At 35.9% G+C, this 24,137-nt stretch overlaps 1 protein-coding gene across 3 annotated transcripts in view; it reads right to left on the bottom strand.

The window, feature by feature from the left end:
* CDH4 (cadherin 4) overlaps window positions 1–24,137 on the bottom strand; it is a 1,236,924-nt gene that overhangs the window by 176,703 nt on the left and 1,036,084 nt on the right. For all 3 annotated transcript variants that reach the window (XM_074288750.1, XM_074288748.1, XM_074288749.1), the window contains one exon: window positions 8,342–8,514. In XM_074288750.1, coding sequence (XP_074144851.1) covers window positions 8,342–8,514 — 173 coding nt within the window. The remainder of the gene's footprint in view (window positions 1–8,341; window positions 8,515–24,137) is intronic.

Genomic DNA, 24,137 nt, shown 5'->3' with positions numbered 1-24,137 from the left:
ATCTTCTGCAGGAGACCTTTCCTGTTCTCCTAATCACTAGTACCTTTCCCCCTAAGATTTTTGCTGCTGTTGTTCCATCATTTCAGTTGTGTTTGATTTTGATTTTCTTGGCAAAGATACTGCAGTAGTTTGCCATTTTTTCTGTGGCTCATTTTACAGATGAGCAAACTGAGATAAACAGGGTTAAGTGATTTTTCCCAGGGTCTTAGAGCTAGTAAGTGTTTGGGGCTAAATTTGAACTAAGGTTCTCCTGCCTCCAGTGTCAGTGCCACTGAGCTGCCTCTCTGAGATTACTATCCATTTATTCTCTCTCTATTTTTTATATATCTATTTGTTTACACAGTTCTCCCACGTTAGAATATAAGTTTCTTGGAGTCAGGGGCCATGCTTTTGCCTTTCTTTCCCCTGTATTTATCAAAATGCCTAACACCTAATACTCATTTAATAAACATTTGTTGACTTGACTTATTATCAGTTTCTTGGTCTGAAGTCTTATTAAGTTTTGTGTTTTAACAAGTGGTAACCATTCCACTGCATGCAAAGTGAAATTTACCTATCTATCTATCCTAATTCCTATTTCTTATCAATATTCTCTCTCTGGAATGCTTTTGCTGCAACTATTACCCTTTGAACCAGTGGCTTTTAATTTGGAATCCTTGATGTTTTTTTTTTTTGGATATTGTGATAGCTAATTCAAGATAATTGATTTCATTTGTAAACTTACATAATTTATTTTGCATTTTAAAATATCATTTTAAGAAGAGATCCATTGGTTTTATTAGATTTCCAAAAGGATTCATGGCACAAACAAAGATAAGAATTCCTGCTTTAAAAATATTCATGTCATCTGAAGAAAATGTTCTGATAAATTCATTTGAATGGGGTATATCAGTCCCCCAAAAAAGTATTTGCTGATTTGAAAAGCATGGAAAAGACATTATTTCACACTAGGAAATGTATAATAATAATAATGAAACATAAAAGGCTGGAGAAACTGAGTAGAGGAGGGTTTTTTAGATGGGAATTGCTTCCTAGAGCCCCTCCAGTCACAGCATGAAATTGATTATGCCCTTTGTTCACTTTAAAGTTGGCTTATTCTGAGTGGGGAAATTAAAGGGTTTTTTTTACCCTTCTTTAGGACATTCTCAAATCTGGGGATAGATTATCTAGGGCCAGGTTTAAAGTTTGATCAAGAGACAACATTTAGTCATTCAGTTATTATCATTAATTCATCAAACATTTATTAAATGTCTACAATGTACAAAGCATTTTGTTCTATACAAAGATTAAAAAAGGATAGAATCCCTGTCCTTAAGGTACTCACATTTTTTTTTTCTAGTGGAGATAGGATGGATGTTTTTCAGCAAGGAGAGACCATAGAGCAAGGCTTTAGGGAGAACAAGAATACCAAAGTTTAGAATGAAGGGAAGGAAAGTATTCTGAAAGACAGATCTGGAGGAGGGAGTATGTTTCTAAGCAGAGGGGATAACCTGTGTAAATTTGTGAAGGCAGGCGATCTAATGCTGCCTTTCAAAAAACAGATAGTAGTCCAATCTGTCGGAAACATAGAGTGCGTGAAAGAGAACCATGTGAAATTAAGTTGGAATGTTAGCTTAGAGACAGAGTATGGAAGCCTTCATATGCTAGATTCAGGAAATTATTTCTTCAAGGTTATAAGGTGACACTCAAGTCTTTATTTTGGGAATTGGTAAAGGATGGATTAGAGAGATAGGCAAGGAAACCAGTTGAGAAACTGTTAAAATAGTCCAGATGAGTGGTGAGGAAAGCATGCACAAAGCTGGTGGTAGTGAGAATAGAGAAAAGAATGGAGCTGGTAAATGTTTAACAAAAAAAGTATGTATAACATGCTTTTAAGTTTAATTTTCATTATTAATAATTTTCCATAATTTTATTAATTCTATTCAATCAACAATTTCATTCAATTTCTCAAGTCTAAGCAGTCAACAAAATAATATTATAAAGGTATAAATATTCTCAAGCAACTAGATGGCACAGTGGATAGTGTGTTGAGCCTGGACTCAGAAAGACTCATCTTCTTGAATTAAAATCTGATCTTTGACTCTTACTAGCTGTGTGACCCTGGGTAAGTCACTTAGCTCTGGCTCAGTTTCCTTAACTGTAAAATGAACCAGCATTTCATAAGGAAATGGCAAACACTTCAATATTTTTGCTAAGAAAACCCCAAATGGGGTCACAAGGAGTTAAATACAACCACACAACAACAAATATTCACACTGAAGATGAAATGATCAGCTCTAACAATTATATTATATATAATATTATATTATATATATATATATATAAAATCAAAAGTTACGTGTAAGATGAGAGAAAAGTCTTTTTGACAATTTTGAGGCCTCAAACTTCTATATCTTAAGCAATAATGTCTCTTTCAAGAGAAATAGTGACGTTAGAAGGAAAGTTGAGTTTAGGACAGAAGTTAATGAATTCTTCTTTTAATGGGCTGAATGTGAGGTGCTAATGATAATTTAGGTGGAAATATCCAATAGGCAGCTGGAGATGTGAGATTAGGCTTCAGGAGAGAGACTAAGACTGAATATATAAATTCAGGAATCATTTGCATGACATTTGAACATGTAGGGGTAGATGAAATCACCACAGAAAAGAGTATAAAGAAAGAAGGAAAAAGAGTCCAGCAGAGTTTTGGGAGATAACTATGTTTAAAAGGTAGCAAGATAATGAATCATTGATTAAAACCAAGGTCAATTAATTAGTAGGAGACTAAGGAGAGAGCAAAAATGGAGAGGAGTTTTTCAAGAAGAAAAGATAGTTAACAGTGTTAACTGTTGAAAGTGCAGAGAGGTCAAAGAGAATGAAAAATGAGAAAAGTTGCCCAATAAATAATAAAAAAATCATAGTGACTTTGGTTAGAGCAATTTCAGTAGAATAAGTCAAATTACAAGGAATTGAAGAGCAATGTGGCGGTGAATACAAGGAATTAAATGGCAAAAGTTGAAGTAACTGGGAATATTTAGCCTAGAAAAGAAGACTTTTGGGACATAACATAGCTGTTTTTGAGCACTTGAAAGACCATGAAGTGGAAGAGGGATTAGATTTATTCTGGTTCACCTCAGAGGATTAAACTAGGAGAAATAGTTGAAAATTGCAAAGAAAGAAATTTAGGTTTGACAATAGGGAAAAAACTTTTTTTTAAAAATAATTAGAACTGTCCAAAAATAGAATGGGCTCCCTCCTGGGAGTGTATTCTTGCTCAGTGGAGATCTTTAAGCAAAGGCTGGATGACCATTTGTTAGATAAGTTGTGGTGGGAATTCTTTTTTTGGCTTTGGGTTAGAATATATGGCCACTAAGGTCCCTTTCTACTCTGAAATTTTATGATTCTGTGAAAAAAGAAAAGAAATATAGACTGATAAATTAAGTGGATGCAGTGTCTTATCCTTTTTAAAGGATAAGAGAAATGAATATATTTTTAGGCAGTAGGAAAGAGATATTAGATAGGGAAAGAATGAAGATAACACAGAGAAAGAATGATTGATGAGGAAAGTTCCTGAAAGACAGGAGAGGGATGGAATCAAAGTAACAATAAAGGAATTAGCTTTTGCAAAGAGAAGTGCTATCTCCTCTGGGACTGGAACAAAGCTGGATGAAATGGATGAAGATGTAGAGATTTTAAGATATAGAGGAGGCAGGTAGAAGGATGCCAGGATGGGTGATTTTGATCTCAGTAAAGTAGGAAACCAGGTCATCTATTGTGAAATGAATAGGATCAGATTGAGAACTTGAGGAGAAGATTTGGAAGAGACTGTGGGAAAAGTGATGGAGCATCAATCAGAAATGAATAAAAGGATTGTGGTGCAGCATATATATATACACATACATATAAACTTTGCAAAAACAAGATATCAATGCTATGATGTATCCTCTTTCTTTCTCCGCATAAAGGTCTTTCATTTTTTTTTTTTTTTTTTTTTTTTGAGGCTGGGGTTAAGTGACTTGCCCAGGGTCACACAGCTAGGAAGTGTTAAGTGTCTGAGACCAGATTTGAACTCGGGGCCTCCTGAAAGGGTCTTTCATTTCACCCAGGGCCATCTCCAGTTTTCTTGATCTATATCTTGCTACTGGACCCAGCTGGCTCTAGAGAGGATAGTGAGGCAGGTGACCTTGCAAAGTCCTCCCTCACTTAAATCCAATTTATTAGTATGTCATGGCATCACTTCCCTGATGGCATGGTCCCTTTTGAGAATAAAGGACAACAACTAGTGCTTTCCCTTTAATGACATCTTTCTCCTTACTATGGCTAACTTTGGTTAGTCTGCTGAACTCCTCTATGGATTTAGGTTGCCAGTCAATGACATATTCCTATCTCATGGCATATTCTTTTAATGGATTCTTCTAAACTCTTTTCCTTCATAACTCTATTGCTCTCCCAAATCTATTTCATATTTACTACTCCTACTGCTTATTTTATCTCTTCATTTTGTCTTTTTTTCCTAAATAAATGTAACTTTTGGCAAAAAAATCCAAAAAACAAGATATCAAGACTCTTATTTGAAAACTGCAAACTTATTTTAATATCAGTCTAAGTTAAATAGACCTGAGAGGTAAATGAAGCACACAGTGAATTCCAAGGTCAAATAGAAATATACTTTTTTTGGGGGGACAAGGTAGTTGGGATTAGGTGACTTGACTAAGGTCACATAGTAAGTATCAAGTATCTGAGGTCAAATTTGAATTCAGGTCTTTCTGACTCCAAGGCTAGCGCTCTATCCATTGTATCTCCTAACTGCCTCAAAGTGAAATATATACTAACTTCTCTCACATTTTTCAGTGAGATGAAACAAAAGTTGACCATTCCATGATATCTGGAAATTCTGGGGAAAATATTAGATAGATAAGTGATGGGATTTTAAAAAACTCCACAGCTTGGAATTAATTTCCTTAGTATGAATGAAATGCTGGAAACTAACTGACTTGACTACAGGTAGAGGGCTTCAGGGACCTGTAGTCCAAGTTAATAACTCCTCAGCTGTATTCTTTAGGACTACACAATTCCAGGAGCATAATCTTACCAGATGTGTGTACTAGGAAACAAGGAAGGAACATCATTCTTCTATTGGATTCCTCATGAGAAAAAAGCATCTTTAAAAAACCAGATGTTGTTGCCCATCCACTGTGGAGTTCTCAATTTATTGTTTTTCTCTATCTCCCATTCCTATTACACCCCTAGAGGATCATTCTCCAGTGGCATCTGCAGATGCACTAAACCCAAAGAAAACTCAGGGGTGAACCCAAGAGTTTGCCACTGGGAAACAGCTGTTTCAGCATCAGCAAACAAACAGTCAGCCAGTCAAAAACCACAGTGTTTGTTCTGATGTGTAATCAGTATTTCCACAAGGTTCTGAGTGTCAAATTATTTATCTTGGGTAAATGATTTTTACAATCATTTTTTGGGTCTCTCTGGTTACAGAACAAACATTCTTATCAGACTGTGTGCTGGGGAATGAAGCTGGCAGAGAGACAATGAACTGTGGTCTTTCAGGGAGCTCCTGGGTGAACTCAACCCTGCTGTGGACAGTGACAGCGGAGCTGCCTATATATTGTCAGTCCAAAAAGGTGCAAGATAAACACAGCTTTTGTGAGTCAAAAGTTTGAGACTATTTGATTTGCTCATGATAGAACTAAGTGGCAATGTGCCCAGATAGCCATTTGTGCTATATGGGAAAATGCTTTCCCATGGGATGATTGGGGGAAAAATCACTATTTCCCTTGCTCTTCTTTTAATGGTTTAGAACACATGGTTGAAAAAAGCCAGCATGTACCAAGTGCATCATCTTTGCTAGGTCTTGTTGATGAGCACTACTGGGAATTCAGAGGGATACAATGGGCCAAGTTTTCTACACATATGAGTCTCTTTACCCCCATTTCAGGCATTCAAAGTACTCTGAGCCCTCAGGGCCATTGCTTACTGTCTAGGGTCAGTTCTTGAGCCTTTATAATCCTCACTTTTAGGCACCTCTCAACGGACAGAGGCTTTTCAAACTTATTTAGCATTTCTCTGCCCACATAGTCTTTGCTATAAATCAATGGATATTTGTGATCAGCTGAGTGCAACAGAAAATGCAATGGCCTAAAACTCAGGAAACCTGGGTTCCCTACTAAACATCTAATCTCTCTTAGCCTTAAATTACTTATCTGGGAGATAATAATAATGATGATGATGATCATAGCTAGTATTCACAACTATGTATATACCAGTATGTACTAGGCAATGTGCTAAGTGTTTTACAATTATTTCATTTTACCTTCACAGCCACCTTGGGAGATAGGTGATGCTATTACCACCATTTTACAGATGAGGAAACTCAGTCAAACAGAAGTTAAGTGACTGGAATCACACAACTATTAGTGTCTGATGGAGACAACTATTCTACTATCTACCTTGCAAAGTTGTCACCACAAAGTGTTTTGTCAATTGTAAAAGGCTATAGAAATGTGAGTCATTACTTTATCTTTCTGGATATGAGCCATATATTCTCTGAACTTGAGTTGCATGAAATCTGAGTATGATCTTTAACCATGATTGTTTTTTCCTTTCAATGTATAGAAATGTATTTTTCCTTTAAAAGAAGTATCCTTTCAGGGAACTGATCCTGAAAAAATTAAAAACTGAATTACAATTTAAAAATGAATCACTATAAACTATTATCACTAGAGATATAAGCTAACATAGCTTCTTTTAAAATCAGAAGAAAATCTGTGATATGAATTCACTGATAATCATGTATAATTTAAAAAATAAAAACTGAAATAATGTGTTTAGTTATTTCCAGTCATATCTAACTCTTTGTGACCTCTTTTACGATTTTCTTGGCAGAGAACTAGAGTGCTTTGCCATCTCCTTTGGCTCATTGTGCACAGAGAGAAAAGTGGGGTAAACAGGTTCAAATGACTTGTCTAAGGTCACACAGATTATATATAAGTGTCTGAGGTTGGCTTTGAACTCTTAAAGAGTCTAAACTCTTAAAGACAATTCTCCTGTCTCTAGACCTGGCTCTTTCAACTGTAATAATAGCTAACAGTTATATACATAGGTACTGTTAAGCATATTATAATTATTATCTCATTTCATTGCTGTTAAGTGTTAAGTGTCTGAGTCAGAATTCACTGTGCCATCTAGCTGCCTCTTAGCTTATTTTATTCTTATAATAACTGTGGAAAGTAAATATTATTATTATCCCCATTTTATAGATGAGGAAATTGAGGCAACCAAGAGTTAAGTGACTTGATTAAGTTCACACAGCTGGTGTGTTTCTGAGACAAGTTTTGAACTCAGGTTTTTCTAACTCCAAATCCAGTGCTCTGTGCACTATGATGCCACCTGGTTGTCCCATATTTATACTGATACAAATACATGGAAGATCTATGATTCCATCAGCATAGAAAAATCCCAGTATAAGAACTTACACCATAAATACAGATTCCAACTTCTCTTCAAATTTGGTACCTAAGTCCTCTGAAGTTGTTTGAGGCTCAGAAAGGTTATACAACTCTTCAGTTTCAGAGGTAGATTTTGAACCTGAAGCTCCCTTTTCCCAACTCAGAACTTTGTTATACCACAGTGTATCTATTCAGAACAGTATTGAATAATTATTATTGTACCATCCCAATAGAGGTACTATGAGGATTGTAGGAGATAATGGCTTTGAAAGTAATATGAGAAGCATAAAGTGTAATGGCCAGGAACAGTATCATGCTTTGAATTTTCTATTTCTGAGGAAGAGTTTGTATTTAGCCCTGGAGAGCCCAGGTGTTCCTGCTCAGAAAAAAACAATAGTTCTAGACCAAATACCCTAAAGACAGAGCCCTGCAGTGGCTGGGGTATCTGTGGTCTGGAAAGGCAAAGGGGAGAGACCTCTTAAGGACAGGATCCCATTTAGGATGTGCACATAGTAGTATTGTGACTCTTCTTACTGATGAGCAGATGGAAAATGACAAACAGATAGGAAACTGCAGGGGTGTCCATTAATGTGCTGGGTGTTGAATCTACTGCACAGGAGGCTCTCCTCATGACATTACACTTGGACTTAGAGGCATGAGAGCAAACAGCCTAGGGCCAATTTTCCTGATTATTTCAAAATTGTGAAGTCTAAATAGGACAACATGGATTTTTGGAAGCCACAAAGTTGACTGTACTGCTGTATAGGAAGACACAAATGTGAACCAGAAGCAGGTTTTCCCTCATGCTGGGAACATCTTGCAATTCTCTTCAAAAAATCAGGTTAATATTGCCAAATGGTGGCCACTATCACCAGAGATACAACCCACTCACTTCATCTTACCTCCCGATCCAGTCCAGCTGCAACAGTGACAATGTCTCCCGTTTCACTGTTAATTGTGAACATATTCTGGGATGGGCTCTGAGGGGTCTGAGTCACAATGCGGTACCTCACCATACCGTTGGCAGTGGTACTGTCATCAGCATCATTGGCTGTCACTGTCATCACATAAGTACCTGGAATAGAGAAAATTCATCACTATGTAAAACAGAATTTGCCATCATGATTGGTTTCCATTTTGTTTTGTTGGACTGGACCTGAGATAAATAATTAAGTCCAAATCTTCATTTGTCAAATGAAGAAACAAGTTTAGAGAGAAGTGACTTGCCCATGATTACAATTAGTATTTAGTCGGAGTTAGCATAGGGTCCTTGGGTACTTGGCTTCCAGGCTAGTACTCTTTCACACACTGCCTTCCCCATGCCCTTTACCACTGCCCTATTTCATTATTACCACATTTTATGAAGGACACAGACAAACTGAAATGCATTTAAGATTCTTATGCCAGGGTGGTGAGAGGGATCAAAGGTTCTGTCATCATAGGTTCAGTTGAAAGAACTAGGAATGTTTTAGCTTAGGAAGAAAAGTCTGTTCAATAAGGGTCACACGGCAGGGAAGATATGATAGCTACTCAAACATTTTCAATGGCTTCCTATTAGCTCCAAGTTAAAATACAAATTCCTCGGCCTGACATTCAAGGACTTTCACAATCTGACTCAAAAGTTGTCTTTGAGTCTAATCTCATATTATTCCTTTCATGCCATACTATACTTTAGCTATTCTTTGAACTTCACTTTACCTTTTCTATCCCAGAGAATTTTCACAAGCTGTTCCTCACATCTGGTACTCATTCCTACTCATCTCTATTTCTAAGAATCTTTATCTTCCTTTAAGGCTCAGATTAGGTAAGATTCCCTCCATAAAACCTTCCCTGATTTCCCTTACTCTGAAAATTATATTGTATTTATTTTTTATGACACATTATATTCCATGCCTCCAGAAGAATATAACCATTTTGATGGCAGGGATATTTTTTGTTTTTTGTTTTGCTTTTGTATCCCTGGCACCTAGCATAGAAACATTCAATTCAACAAACATTTATTAAGGGCTTTCTAGGTCTAGGCAAGATGTCTTCTCTTATTAATTGACCTGAACATAGTAGGAACTTAATAAATATTGGGTCAAAGGACACAAGTAAAACCAGTAGGTGAAAGTCACAGATTAAGAGATTTCAGCTCACTAAAATCCAGCATTAGATTCCAGATCCAGCTCTACTACTAAATTTTTTTAAAAAGCTTTTTATTTACAAAACATATGCATGGGTAATTTTTCAACATTGATCCTTGCAAAATCTTGTGTTTCAAAATTTCCCCTCCTTCCTCCCACCCTATCCCCTAGATGGCAGGTAATCCAATACATGTTAAATATGTTAAAATATATATTAAATCCAATATATATATATATATAGTTATCTTGTTGCACAAGAAAAATCAGATCAAGAAGGGAAAAAACAGAAAGAAAACAAAATATAAGCAAACAACAACAGAAAGAATGAAAATGCTATGTTGTGGTCCATACTCAGTTCCCACAGTCCTCTCTCTGGGTGTAGATGGCTCTCTTCATCACAAGATCATTAGAACTGGTCTGAATCATCTCATTGTTGGAAAAAGCCACGTCCATCTGAATTGATCATCATATAATCTTGTTGCTGTGTACCATGATCTCCTGGCTCTGCTCATTTCACTTAGCATTAATTCATGTAAGTCTCCCCAGGCCTCTCTAAAATCAATGTGCTGATTGTTTCTTAAAGAACAATAATATTCTGCAACATTCATGTATCATAACTTATTCAGCCATTCTTCAACTGATGGGCATCTACTCAGTTTCCAGTTTCTAGCCATTACAAAAAGGGCTGCCACAAACATTTTTGTACATGTGGGTCCCTTTCCCTCATTTAAAATCTCTCTCTGGGAAATAAGCCCAGTAGTAGTACTGCTGGATCAAAGAGTATGCAGTTTGATAACTTTTTGAGCATAGTTCCAAATTGCTCTCCAGAATTGTTGGATCTGTTCACAACTCCACCAACAATGTATCAGTGTCCCAGTTTTCCCACATCCCCTCAACATTTGTCATTATCTTTTCCTATCATCTTAGCCAATCTGAGAAGTGTATCTACTACTAAATTCTAAGTACAAAATGAGTGTAATCCTGGGCAAATCACTTTTCTCTGAACCTCAGTTTACTCACTTGACAAATGAGGGTTTGGATTTAATTATGTCTCCTAGATTCATTCCCGAAAACAAAATGAAATATGACTTTCAAATGAAATCCACGAGGAAGACTTTTTAATGATCAGAGCTTTCCACAAAGTCAGTAATATTCTTTGAGATAGTGGGGTTTCCTTTGCAGTGGCTCCTGAAGGGAGATACTGGAAGGTTAATTGGGAATATTGGAGAAGGTATTCTTATTCTGATGTGCTACAGTAACCCCTAGTTTGGACTTTGAACTTCCTTCTAATTCTGAAATTCTATGAATTTTATGTGGGATCAAAGACTTCTATAATTTACATATAGGGTTTGGGGTAGAAAGGAATCTCATAGGTCATTTAAACAAACCCCTTCATTTTACAGATGAAGAACTATGAGGACCAGCAAAGTTATATGATTTGTCTAAGGTCACAGAGGTAGCAAGTATCAGATGTCATTTGGGCCCAATACCTTTGCCTTATAAGCCAGAACTTTTCTACTGCACCTTGCTGCTTTCACATGGCTAGTCACAAAATCAGTGTTGAGGAGCGAAGGAGCCAAGATGTAGAGAAAAGGCAGGGACTCATCTGAGCTCTTCTCAAACTCCTCTGAACACCTTTAAATAATTCCCTAAAACTAACAAAGAATTGGAAAATGAGTAGATGCCTATCAATTGGGGAATGTCTGAATAAGTTGTGGTATATGAAGGCAATGGAATATTGTTGTTCTATAAAAATGATGAACAAGCTGATTTTGGAAAGGCCTGGAAAGATTTACATGAACTGATGCTGAACAAAAGAAGCAGAACCAGGAATAAATTGTATACGGTAGCAGCAAAAATGTGTGATGATCAATTATGAAAGACTTGATTCTTCTCAGTGGTTCAGTGATCCAAAGCAATCCGAATAGATTTTGGACAGAAATGTATTCAGAAAAAGAACTATGGAGATGGAATGCAAATCAACATGCTATGTTCACTTTTTTCCTGTTTTTTTTTCCTCTCCCATGACTTTCCCCTTTTGTTCTGATTTTTATCTCTCAACATGATACATAAAGAAATGTATATATAAACAAGTATATTTAAACTTAGGGGAAAAGATTACAATTAAAAAGTAATAATTCCCTAAAACAAACTCTGAAGTGGCAGAACCTACAAAAGGACTGGACAAACAATTTTCCAGCACAACTTAGAAGTTAGCAGGAAGGTCTATCACACTCAAGTGAGAGTCCAATACCAGTCATGCCAACACAGACTAGGCCCCAGCAAACTAGGATCAGGCTTTGGAAATGTCTGAGTCAGCAGTAGCAGTAGCTACTCCCAGAGGATAAAGAAGTAGAAGAAGCATCTCTTTGCTGTTACTGAGAGAAGCACTCTGTTGCTTTGCCCAGATTCAGTTTGGGTCACAGTCTTGAGTGCCAGTCCCAGGGTGAGGAGGGGCAGTAACACATCAGAATTTGCAGTTTCAATGGACCAGGACCTCTTATGATAATTCCAGGGCAGAAAACAGTGCTTGTTTCACTCACAGATCTGATAATAGATCAGGCTAATATTAAACAGATCTCTCTTTAAATCATGCCACTTTGACATAACTGAAAACTTACAAGTCCTAGAAGTATTGCTGAAAACAACCGCACAAAGTCTCTGAAGCTTGGGACAGTATACCCTCTACCTTGGAAGCAGATCCCCACTTCAGTGAAGAGTTAAAAGTAAAAAAATATATATTGGAAAAATGAGCAAACAACAGAAAAATTCTGGCTATAGAAAGTTACCATAGTGACAAGGAAGAGCAAAACATGTATTCAGAAGTCAACAAAGTCAAAACTCCTGCAATCATAGTCAATATAAATTTGTCCCAGGTCTTGGAAGAGCTGAAAATAAAATTGAAAAATCAAGCAAGAAAGATAGAAGAAAAATTGGGAAGAGAAATGAGAGTGATGCAAGAAAATCATGAAAAAAAAAGTAAATGGCTTAGTAAAAAAGTCACAAAAATACTGAAGAAAAGAACTCCTTAGAAAGTAACAGAAGGTATCCTGAAAAATATAGTTTTTTAAAAATTAGAATTGAACAAGTAGAAGCTAATGGCTCTATAAAACATCAAGAAACAATAAAACAAAATCAAAAGAATGGAAAAATAGAAGACTTTGCAAAATATCTCATTGGAAAAACAACTAACCTGGAAAGTACATCCCCAAGAGATAATTTAAAAAGTATTGGACTTTCTGAAAACCATTATCTAAAAAGGAGGCTAGATATCATCTTTCAAGAAATTATCAAGGAAAACTTCCCTGAATTCTAGAATAAAAAATAAAATAGAAATTGAAGGAATCCATCAATCAGCTCCTGAAAGAGATCCCAAAAGGAAAGTTTCCAGGAACATTATAAACAAAATTCAGATCTTCCAGGTCAAGGAGAAAATATCACACATAGCCAGAAAGAAACAATTCAAGTACCATGGAGCCACAGATAGAATAATACAAGATTTAATAGCAACTATTTTAAAGGATCAGAAGGTGTAGGATATGATATTCCAGAGGGCAAAAGAGCTAGAATTACAACCAAGAATTACCTATCCAGTATAATCCTTCAGGGAGAAAAAAATAGACATTCAATGAAAAAGAGGTCTTTCAAGCATTCCTGATGAAAAGAGACCAGAACAGAATAGAAAATTTGACTTTTAGATATGAGACTCAAGAGATGCATAAAAAAGGTAAAACAGACAGGGAAATCATAAGGGACTCAATAAAAATAAATTTTATATTCCTACATGGGAAGATACTTGTAACTCATAAGAATTTTCTCATTAAGGCAGTTAGAAGAAGTTTATACACCGAGGGTACAGTGGTAAATTGAATATGATGGGATGCAATATAAAAAATAAAATTGAGTGAAGAGAAAAAGAAATGCATTGGGAGAAAGGGAAATGTAGAATGGGGTAAATTATCTTATATCAAAGATGCACAAACGAGTTTTGACAGAGGAGGAGAAAATGGGAAAGGTGGCAGAGAATGCTTGAATATTATTCTCATCAAAATTGGCTCAACGAGGGAATAACATACACATTCAATTGGGCATAGAAATATATCTTATCTTGCATGAAAGTAAGATGGGAAAGGGATAAGAGAAAGGGAGATAGATGTTCATAGGAGGAAGGGTAGTTTTGGGGAGGCAGTAATCAGAAGCAAAACACCTTTGAGAGAGGATAGGGTAAAAAAAGACAGAAAATAGAATAAAGGGAAAACAGAATGGAGAGAAATACACTTAATAATCATCACTGTAAAAATTTTTTTCATAATAGCTTTTTATTTTTCAAATTTTTTTCAAAGATAGTTTTAACATTTGCACTTGCAAAACCTTGTGTTCCATATTTTTCTCCCTCACTCCCCCCTCCTCTAGATATCAAGTAATCCAACATAGGTTAAACATGTGCAATTCTTCTAAACTTATTTACACATTTATCATACTACACAAGAAAAAATCAGATCAAAAAGGAAAAAAAAGAGAGAAAAAACAAGCAAGCAACAACAACAAATGTTATGTTGTGATCCATATTCAGGCCCCATAGTACTTTCTCTGGATGTAGATGGCTTTTTCCATGACAAATCTATTAGAATTGGCCTGAATCACCTCATTGTTGAAAAGTTGCAAGTCCATCACAGTTGATTATCATTATAATCTTTTTGTTGCTGTGTACAGTGTTATTTGGTTCTACATACTTCACTTTGTATCAGTTCATGTCAGTCTCTTCAGGTTTTTCTGAAATCATCCTATCTATCATTTCTTATAGAACAATAATATTTCATTACATTCATATACCATAACTTCTTTAGTCATTCTCCAAATGGTGGGTATCTACTCAGTTTCTAGTTCCTTGTCACTATAAAAAAAAGGCTGCTACAAACATTTTTACACGTGTGGATCCTTTTCCCTTTTTTAAATGGGATACAGACACTATCGAGACATTGCTGGATCAAAGGATATGCACAGCTTAATGGCCCTTTGGGCATAACTCCCAATTGCTCTCCAGAATGGTTGGATCAGTTGTGAAAAAAAAATTGAAGCAAGTTTCTCTGATAAAGGCCTTATCTCTCAAATATATAAAGAAACGAGTTCACTTTATAAAAATAAGAGACATTGATTAGTTGATAAATGATTTTAAAATGAACAGTTTTCAGATGGAGTAATTAATGCTACCTATAACCATAGTAAAATATTCTAAGTCAGTATTGATTACTAGTGAGAAATGCATATAAGACAATTCTGAGGTACTACATCACAACTATTTGACTGGCTAATAGGACAGAATGGAAAATAAGAAATGTTGGTGATGTGGGAAAATTAAGATATTAATGCTCTGTTTGTGGGAGTTGTGAATGGATTCAACCATTATGAGCAATTTGGAACTGATGGAGTCTGAATACAGGTTGAAACATATTTTTTTAATTTATTTTTCTTGGCTTTGTATTTTGGCCGGTGTTTGCTTTCACAAATATTGACTAATATGGAAACATGTTTTGTATCATACACATATATAACCTATACAAAATTGCTTGCCTTCTCAAAAAGTGGGTGGGGAAGGAGGGAAAGAATTTGGAATTCAGTTTTAAAAATGAATGCTGAAAATTGTTTTTAGATGTAATTGAGGAAAAACAAACCACTAAATAAGAAAAAAAGAGAAAATAATCATTGAGGGCATTGAGTATGCTGAGTACTATACTAAACGGTATGGTGGGAAGGGGAAAAATGCAAAAAATTAAGATCTGAACATTTGTAAAAATCAGAATACTATTTGAAAGAGACCTTAGGAATCATCTGGTTCAGCTCTCTGATTTTACAAATGAGGAAACTGAAATCCAGAGATATGAAATGATTTGTTCATGGTCACACAGAAAGTTAAGGATAGGTTGATAATAATAGCTAGAATTCACATAGGGCTTTAAGATTTGCAAAGCCCTTTGCGAACACTATCATATTTTATCTTTATAATAATCATGGAGGTTTTATCTCCAATTTGCAGATAAGGAAACTGAGGCAGTCAGCAATAAAGCCTCGGGTCACACAGTTATAAAGTATCAGAGGTCATATTTGAAATCAAATCTTTCTGATTCCAGACCCAATCCTTTATCCACTGTGCCACTTAGAATCCAACTCTAATTTTCTTCTCAGTAGTCTTTACCATGTTCTAGTGGATTTTGCTTTATTATAAGGAATCAGTTCCCAGAATATTCCTGGATGTTATCTCAGTATGAAACCTTGAGCCCTCCTCTTTCTCTTGCCTCTGGTGTTCCTTGCAGGTGCCTGTCTCTGGCTGTGCCTAGGATATGCTCTGCCATTCTAGGAAACAGAAAAAAAGCTTCAGTGGGGCTGTTCTGTTCAAATCTCAGTTTTCAGGAACACTAGGGGGTCTCCCTGCTTCCTGCCAGTGACACACAACCTCTCTCATTCATTTAGCCAAGGAAATAAAAAACAAATCTATTCTGACACAGACTGCTTCCTTCCAGAGCTAGGCAGGAGTAACAGAGCAGGAAATCATGGTGGTGATAAACAAAGTTGGACAGTGGGTTGGATGAACCAGACTTTTCCAACTGTGTTGTACTAATATATCTAGCTAGATCCAGGGGGGGGGAAACCACATATTTCAATAATTTGGAATACTTAATAAGAGAAAGCAAGGGATATAAGGGTAATGTAGTAGATAGAGCACTAGATTTGCCTTCTAAGGACTTGAGTTCAAATATTGACTATGCCACTTAATACTTGTGTATTGTTGTTGGACAGTGTCATTTAATTTCTCTGAGTTCCTCAACTGTAAAATTGAAGAGGATGGATTAGAGCACCTCACAGGTTGTTTTAGCTTTAGATCTATAACTTTTTGTCTAAAATAATTTTGAGACCTTGGGAAAGCCTTTCTGAGACTCAGGTTTTTTTATTTGTAAACCCAAGATAATAATACTTACACTACCCTCCTCACAACAATCAAATAAAAGTGCTTTGGAAACCTTAAAGAACTAGAAGGTATTATTATTACCACCACCATTCCAAACACCACTACCACCACTGCCATTAATATTGTTAGGATCACTACCATCATCAATAATATCAAGACTATTACTATTGCTGCTGCAAGCACTGCTACAATCACCACACCATCAGAAAGGTGTGTAGAAATAGTTTCAATTTCTTTGTCTAAAAATTGTCTGTTCATATCCTTTGACCATTCATCAATTGGAGAATTGTTTGATTTCTTATAAATTTGAGTCAATTCTCTATGTATTTTGGAAATAAGGCCTTTATTAGAACCTTTGAATATAAAAAAATGTTTTCCCAGTTTATTTCTTCCCTTCTAATCTTGTCTGTATTAGTTTTGTTTGTACAAAAACTTTTTAACTTAAAATAATCAAAATTATCTTTTTTTTGTGATCAATAGTGATCTTTAGTTCTTATTTGGTTACAAATTCCTTCCTCCTCCACAGATCTGAGAGGTAAAGTATCCCATGTTCTTCTAATTTATTTATAATATATGGATGTATTTTAAAGGTAAAATTGCTATGAGAATATGAGACAATATTATAAATGGTATTTTAAACTGAGGTGATTGTCTTTGGATAGTGGTATCTTCACATAGATAATAATAACAGTCATGATGATAATACTAGCTCATTTTTTTTTTAGTGCCTTAGAGTTTGCAAGGGGCTGTCTGTATAAGAAACTTGACTACACAAATGTTGTTAGTTCTGTTTCTGAACTCTTTAAGAGACATAAAATCATCCTGACTAGTTAATTGATGGAAGCTGAACCCTCATTCCCAATCCTTCCACTTTTATGTTCAATCTTCTTTTGTTTTTTCTGGGTTTTTATTCAAGGAAAGAACTCCTTTCTGGGCTCCATCTTCCTCAATGTCCATCACTTGTTCTAATACTTTATGATTGCATGGATGAAAATTCTCTTTGGGCTTGTAATATAGATAGATGAGAGGTCTACTGTGTAATGCATGCATATTCATACATTTTTTCAAGGAAAAAGAAAATCCTTAAGAAAGCGGAAGTGCTATTCTCTGTCTCCAAAAAGAAAAGAAAAATATTATAAACCGCCTTTGTACAAACCAACATGTAATAATTGGACATATTTATAAACCAGAAGACCAAAGGCTCAATAAACTGATACACAGTAGGCAGGATAAATAGAAGAGCACAACAATAGCAAAGAAGCAGCTAATGATCAGTTATTTTTCAGTTGTGTCTGACTCTTTGTGACCCCATTTGGGGTTCTCTTGGCAAATATACTGATTTTGTTTTCCATTTCTTTCTTCAGCTCATTTTATAGATGAGGAATGGAGGCAAACAGGGTTAAGTAACTTGTCCAGGGTCACATAGCTAGTAAGTGTCTGAGGCCAGATTTTAATTTACAAAGATGAGCCTTCCTGACTCCAGGTCCAGCATTCTATCTATTGTGTCACCTGATTGCCCAAAAGAGGAGGCTAAGAAGACTATACTTTATCATTTCTCTCTTTGATCCTAGAATTTCCAAGCAGAAAACTCTTAGTGCCAACATCATACTATTACAGTATGAAAAATTTTTTACTTTTATCACAATCAGCTACTGTTACTGCTACCAACTTTACATCAGATAATAACTTCTTTATACTGGGCCTGGAGTCATGAAGACCTGGGTTGAAATCCAGTCTCAGATACTTACTAGCCATGTAACCTTCAATGAGTAATTTAATTTTTGTTTGCTTCAGTTTTTTCATCTGTTTTGGAAGATAAAATAAGATAATAATTGTAAATTGCTTAGTACAGTGTCAGGCAAAGGCAGGGAGAAACAGAATTTTGGAGCTATTGTTCATTTTAAGTGGTTGAAGAACTGATGGTCTGGAGAAAAGTCAGAGGCAGTAGAGTGAAATCTCTACATTGGCAGAGCAGTGTGGGTCCAGAACGCTTGTGCTTAGTATGTGTTCTGCTGTATATGCCCATGTGGAAATCTCCTATACTAGGTGATTCTGTAAGATATTGGGCAAAGAGAATCCTGAAGTGTTTAGGTGATGACCCTGCTAGATAGCAAGTGATAGTTATGATCTAACCCTTCCTTCTTTTCTTTGACATATCTATGCCAAAATTCAAAGGATCTGAATAATCTGAGATTGTAGGATACTTATGTAAGGCATAATGGATAGAAAGAAACATACTAGTAAAGCACGGTCTCATAGAGAACTTGGTTGGACAAGTCTGTTTAGAAATTAGCTTCAATTTATTGTTTTAGAAAAGTCAGATGTTAAAAACTTTTTTTAGTTGTAACAAAATGGAGTAAAGAAAAAAGAGAGAAAGGGAAAGGAAAAGGGGAAAAAAAGGAAAATAAGGAGAAAGTAAAGTAGGGGAGAGAGAAGAGAGAAAGAGAGATAGAGAAGATAAGAGAGGAATGAAAGGAGAAAGGGAGGAGAGAAAAAGGGAAGGGAAAATAATGAGAGAGAAAGAAGAGGAAGGGGGAAAGAGAGAGGGTGGCATACAGACAGAAATAGGTGAGAGGGAGAATAGAGAAAGGGATATGGTGAAGGGAAGGAAGAGAGGGGAAGAAAGGGAGGGAAGGAGAGGCAGGAAGGGAGGGAGAGAAAAGGAGAGGAAGAGGGAGAAGAGAGGGAGAGAGACAAGGAGAGGGAGAGGACAGAGAGAGAGGGAGAGGGACAGGGACAGAGACAGGTTGTGGGAGAGGGAGAGGAAGAGAGACAGGGAGAGGGAGAGGACAGAGAGAGAGGGAGAGAGACAGGGACAGAGACAGGTTGTGGGAGAGGGAGAGGAAGAGAGACAGGGAGAGGGAGAGGAAGAGGGAGAAGGAGATGATGGGAGCGGGGGAGAGGGACAAGGAGAGGAAGAGGAAGGAGAGGGAAGAGGGGGAGAGGGAAGGAGAGGGACAGGGAGGAGAAGGGGAGGGGGAGATATTCATATGATAAAGCATTTATGGCTTAAATTCTAGCATATCTGACTTGAGAATCTTTATTGGTATAAAATTTTCTTGACTTTAAAGTAAAGCAATTGGAGTTTAGCAAAGTGTCTGTAATTTTTCTGTAGAAATAGATAAGAGAGATTCTTTCAAATACATTAGAGGTATTAACTGGATGCAGTTTACAACTGGGACTTTACTCTCTTTATCACTTTCCCTGGGACTTTCCTTATGGTTATTAATCATTTCTGATATGACTGATGGTGGCAACAGCACAGGAAGACTGCTTTTTACATTGTAACTTTTGGCTCTGAATAATTCCACTCTTTCCTTTCCCCCTTCTTTGGCTTTCAGAATTAATGGTCATGAAGTAACAGAGACAGCTTCCTAATTCAGGTCTTCCATATGCATGGAGGTGGCAGAAGCAACAAAAGCATATAGGAATAAGAGAGGATCTCCCTCCTAATGCCACCTGCCTCTGTTTCCTTGGATGCTGCCAAATCTTCTAGTGACTTAGTATACCAGGAGGGTAGGCTAAGTCAAGAGAGCTACCAGCATAAGAATGCTCTATTTACTTGCTTCTAAAGAATGAAGTTGTTCAGGGTTGGCAAGTCCAAGTGCCAAGGATGTAAGAGGTGATGGGATTAAATGATAGACACACAAATAAAAACGCCATCCTGGGAGCAGAAGACCCCAAAGAAAAGGAGGACTAAAAGGAACAGGGAACATCATTCTTTCCATCTGAGTTCCATAAACACATGATATCACCTTTTATAAATGAAGGTTGCTGAAATTCAAATCATCAATTCAGCTTACATTTATTAAATAGCTTTTGTAGGGAAGACACTGACCTGGACACCAAAAAATACTTTAATGAATCTGTCATCTTATTATTGTAGATACTTTCTCTAAGAGTATAAATGAAAAAAAAAACAGTCAGGCCTTTTTATCCTATGAAGTTCTTGTCTATTTCATCCAATAAATCCTCCATGTTGGAGTTCACCCAACCTATTGGATAGTCATCTATTGACAGTGAGTAGATGTAGTACATATAGATTGTCCATCTATTATTTCTCACCTTCCCTATACAACCAGCTCACTTACTTTTTCAGTTTTATATGTGCCTCCCTGAGAGTATCATTTATCCACTTCTCCTGTGCAATTTTTTGTAAGTAATGTGTTTCATCCTGCAAACACCTACCACACACCTTTCCACTGCACTTGGGGTGATTTTTTTCAACCCTAATTCTTTAGAAACCATAGTATTCCATAGGGATAGAGAATTGATATTTAAAAGAAGGGTCCTTGTTTCAGGGAGAAGTTTGAGGTCATTGAAAAAATGGTACAATTTCCCAAAGTCAACTCAGCCCACTCTCATCCTTCTGTTCAATTTCATTTTATATCTATAAAGCACTTAACACAGTGCCTGGCATATAGTAAGTGCTATAAAAACGTTAATTATTATCACTATCTAGAAATCTGCTGAAGATACCTATAAACTGATAAACTATACCTATATACTAATGGATCAACATCAGTGTTGTTATGAATTAAGCTTTTCATAAAACTTATATTCTACAATAAAGTAAGTTATTATATGACTCGTCTAGCCGTTTCATAGATCTGGATAATTAGCATTCTTCCTCCATTTAGTTTTTCTCATGTGGATAGTAAGACTGAACTCTTTTAAGTAATTGTAGTTCTCGTTTAGGAGCCTCTGTAATATTTTAGGCTTTGAAGTAATCAGCAAATGACTGATACAAACAGAAGAATTTGGAGAATCCCTAGAGGGATCTTATCTACAATAGTGGCAAATCCTTTTGCTTATGATATATTTCCTTTCTTTGTCTCAGTTGGTATGAATAGTTGAAGGGGCATTAAAAAAATTCATGGTTGTAGTTCCATCTTTCACTAAACCTTAATGATTCTGACAGATACATAAGAGACATTTTGTTAGAGAAGAGCCTTTAAGGCAATATTTTGCCATACTGAATTATAAGAATTTTTATAACACACAGTAAAATCTCATATTCTTCCTATCATTTAGTTAATTGTATGACTTTAAAAATGTGGTTTATTATAGAGTATCATTAAAAAACATCCTTCCTGTTCCCTTCTTATAGCTTCATCAAGAATGTCCTTGTTTTGTGATGATTTTGAAGAGATGAGAAAGTAAGAATTTAGGGATATAAAGGCAAAAAGAATTCCCTGCTCTTAAAAAACTTACATAATTTTGATATGTTATATTATGAGCATAGGTAATTGAATGGTAAGATGAGAAGACAGACTTGTAATATGGTACTTTTGATAGGGTTATAGAAGACTAAATAGGAGTTCGCTGCTAAGCTGAGATTTAAAAGGAATTTATAAATTCCGAGAACTAAGCTGAAGAGAGAGTAAATTCCAGGCAAGGGGGACACCTGTTTAAAAAGCAAAGAGATGGGAAATAGATATAACAACAATCATTCATTAAATTGAAGTTTGAAGAGACAGGCTGAATTACTCCTCTGATTTTTATGGCTTTTAGTACCTTTTTTCTTTCATATGTAAAGTGGTGACAATACTACTTATATTAGTTACTTCTTAGTGTTATGAATAAAGCACTTTATAAAACTTACATCTTATAGAAAAGTAAAGTATTTTATATATCCATTATTTTCTTTGGTTCTCATAACAACCTTGTGAGAGTGCTATGATATCAGTTTTAAAGACAGGAAATTAAGGCTCAGAGAGGTGATGGGACTTGCTCAAACCGAATAACTATTGGCAGAGTTGAGATAAGGTCTTCTGATTTCTAATCCAGTTTTCTTTCTGCTACAATACTATGCTTTTGACCCAACATCAAAATGAAATGTCCTTTGAATTGCTTTTCTAGTAATAGGGATGGATCTATGCTGAGATAATCTCTCTCCTATTCCCCTCTGTGATCAACAAAAAGCATTTATGAGATCGGTTGTGATTATGAAATCACAAGTCTGAAATAAAAAGTCTGAGTTCAAGCCTATCTTGTATATTTACTAATTATGAGAAGGATTTTGGATAAGTTAAACTTGCATGGGTATGTAACTCATATCTGTTTTGGTCTCAGAACTTGGATCCAAACAGTTGAGTTTGGAACTGTCAAGATGAAACTAAAAATTTTTATACCTGGATAGAAGCAGAAGAAATCTTGCAGAGGAGAGAGAGGGAAGAGGAGGAAATAAATTTTGAGAAGTCACAAGGTTTTTATATTGCTTAAGAACTGGCCCCTATAAGATAAATAAAAAGTAGGATTGACTACTAGGAAAAGGAAGCATTCTTTGGGATGCAGTTGCCTTTACCCTTTAAATTTTGTAGCCCAGATAATTCCCTCATTGCCTTACTCTAGTTAGAGAAATACAGAATCATCATAGGTAAGCACTTTTTATTAAGAAAGTTCACATGAGGAGAACCCACAAGGTTCTGGGTGATTTGTGGCATATAGAAATGGAACAAAGCTAGCATTTCATTTCAAATCATTGCTAATTGAATCTAAACTTTAAACTTTCAGAAGCTTTCCCCCATAGCTCAGTTCATCTCAACATTTGCCAATTATAATATAGCTAATCAGTGTGACAATGACAGGAGCAAGAAAAATCATTTGTGAATAAAATCAAACAAAAAGGTTGAAGAAACTGAGAGGCTCTCTAATTCAAGCCATAACTGAACAAAAATTCCCCTCTGCAACATTCCCACTCAATGGTAATGCTCCTTCTCCTATATAAAGTAGGATTTGATAGAAAAAAGAGAAGATATAGAGAAAGATTTCTAGAAATAATTGAGAGGGAATCTTTTCCTTGTGGCTATCAGAGAAGGCTTCATAGAGGAAGTGGCACCTGGATTGAGTTTTCAGGTCAGAGAATAATAATGGTGATGATGTTATCAATAACTCTAACAGTGATTACAATGATGTTTGCGATTGAAATTTGCCAAAATTATATATACATATATATATATATATATGTATATATAAATGCACATGCATGTATGCAAATGATTTAATATGGTCCTCATAACAATGCTATGAGGTAGATATGAGAGGCAGTATTTTTTATTATTCAATAAAGAAGGAAGTAGTATCAGATAAGTTAAGTGACCATGTATTCAACCCACAAATGTTAGAGAATGGATTCAAATCCAAGTCTCTTCTGATTCTAAGAACAGTGCTTAATAGGGAGATATTAGGAAGGCCTGTGTTGTAGATATGAGGAGATAGCCTACTTACATGCAAAAAACCAGAATACACAATGAGGATAAACAGCTAGTATTTAGTTTGGATGGAAGGGCAAGTATAGAGATGGGACTGGTAAGAGAGTAGGTTAGAAAAACAATTTGAAGTCAGATGTAGAAGGCCTTGAATGCCATGCCAAGAGTTTATATTTTATTCAGTTATGGAAAGTGACTTGATGTTCTCTGTTAGAGATTTTGACCTTTACTGCTTTACATACCTTGGAGCATTAATCAGTTCTCTCTATTATGTAGTTTCAGAGACTGACTGAATTTTCCTAAGGTGACCCCATAGTTTCCAGGTGGTGTCTTAAGCCCTAGGCAAAATTGGCTCTATAAAGAAAGTGTAATGAATGTAATATTAACCTAATTCATG

This window comes from Sminthopsis crassicaudata, chromosome 2, assembly GCF_048593235.1.
Source record: "Sminthopsis crassicaudata isolate SCR6 chromosome 2, ASM4859323v1, whole genome shotgun sequence".
In the NCBI taxonomy this organism is placed as follows: Eukaryota; Metazoa; Chordata; class Mammalia; order Dasyuromorphia; family Dasyuridae; genus Sminthopsis; species Sminthopsis crassicaudata.
Note: the sequence above shows the minus strand (reverse complement) of the source record. Positions and strands in the feature narration are given on the sequence as shown.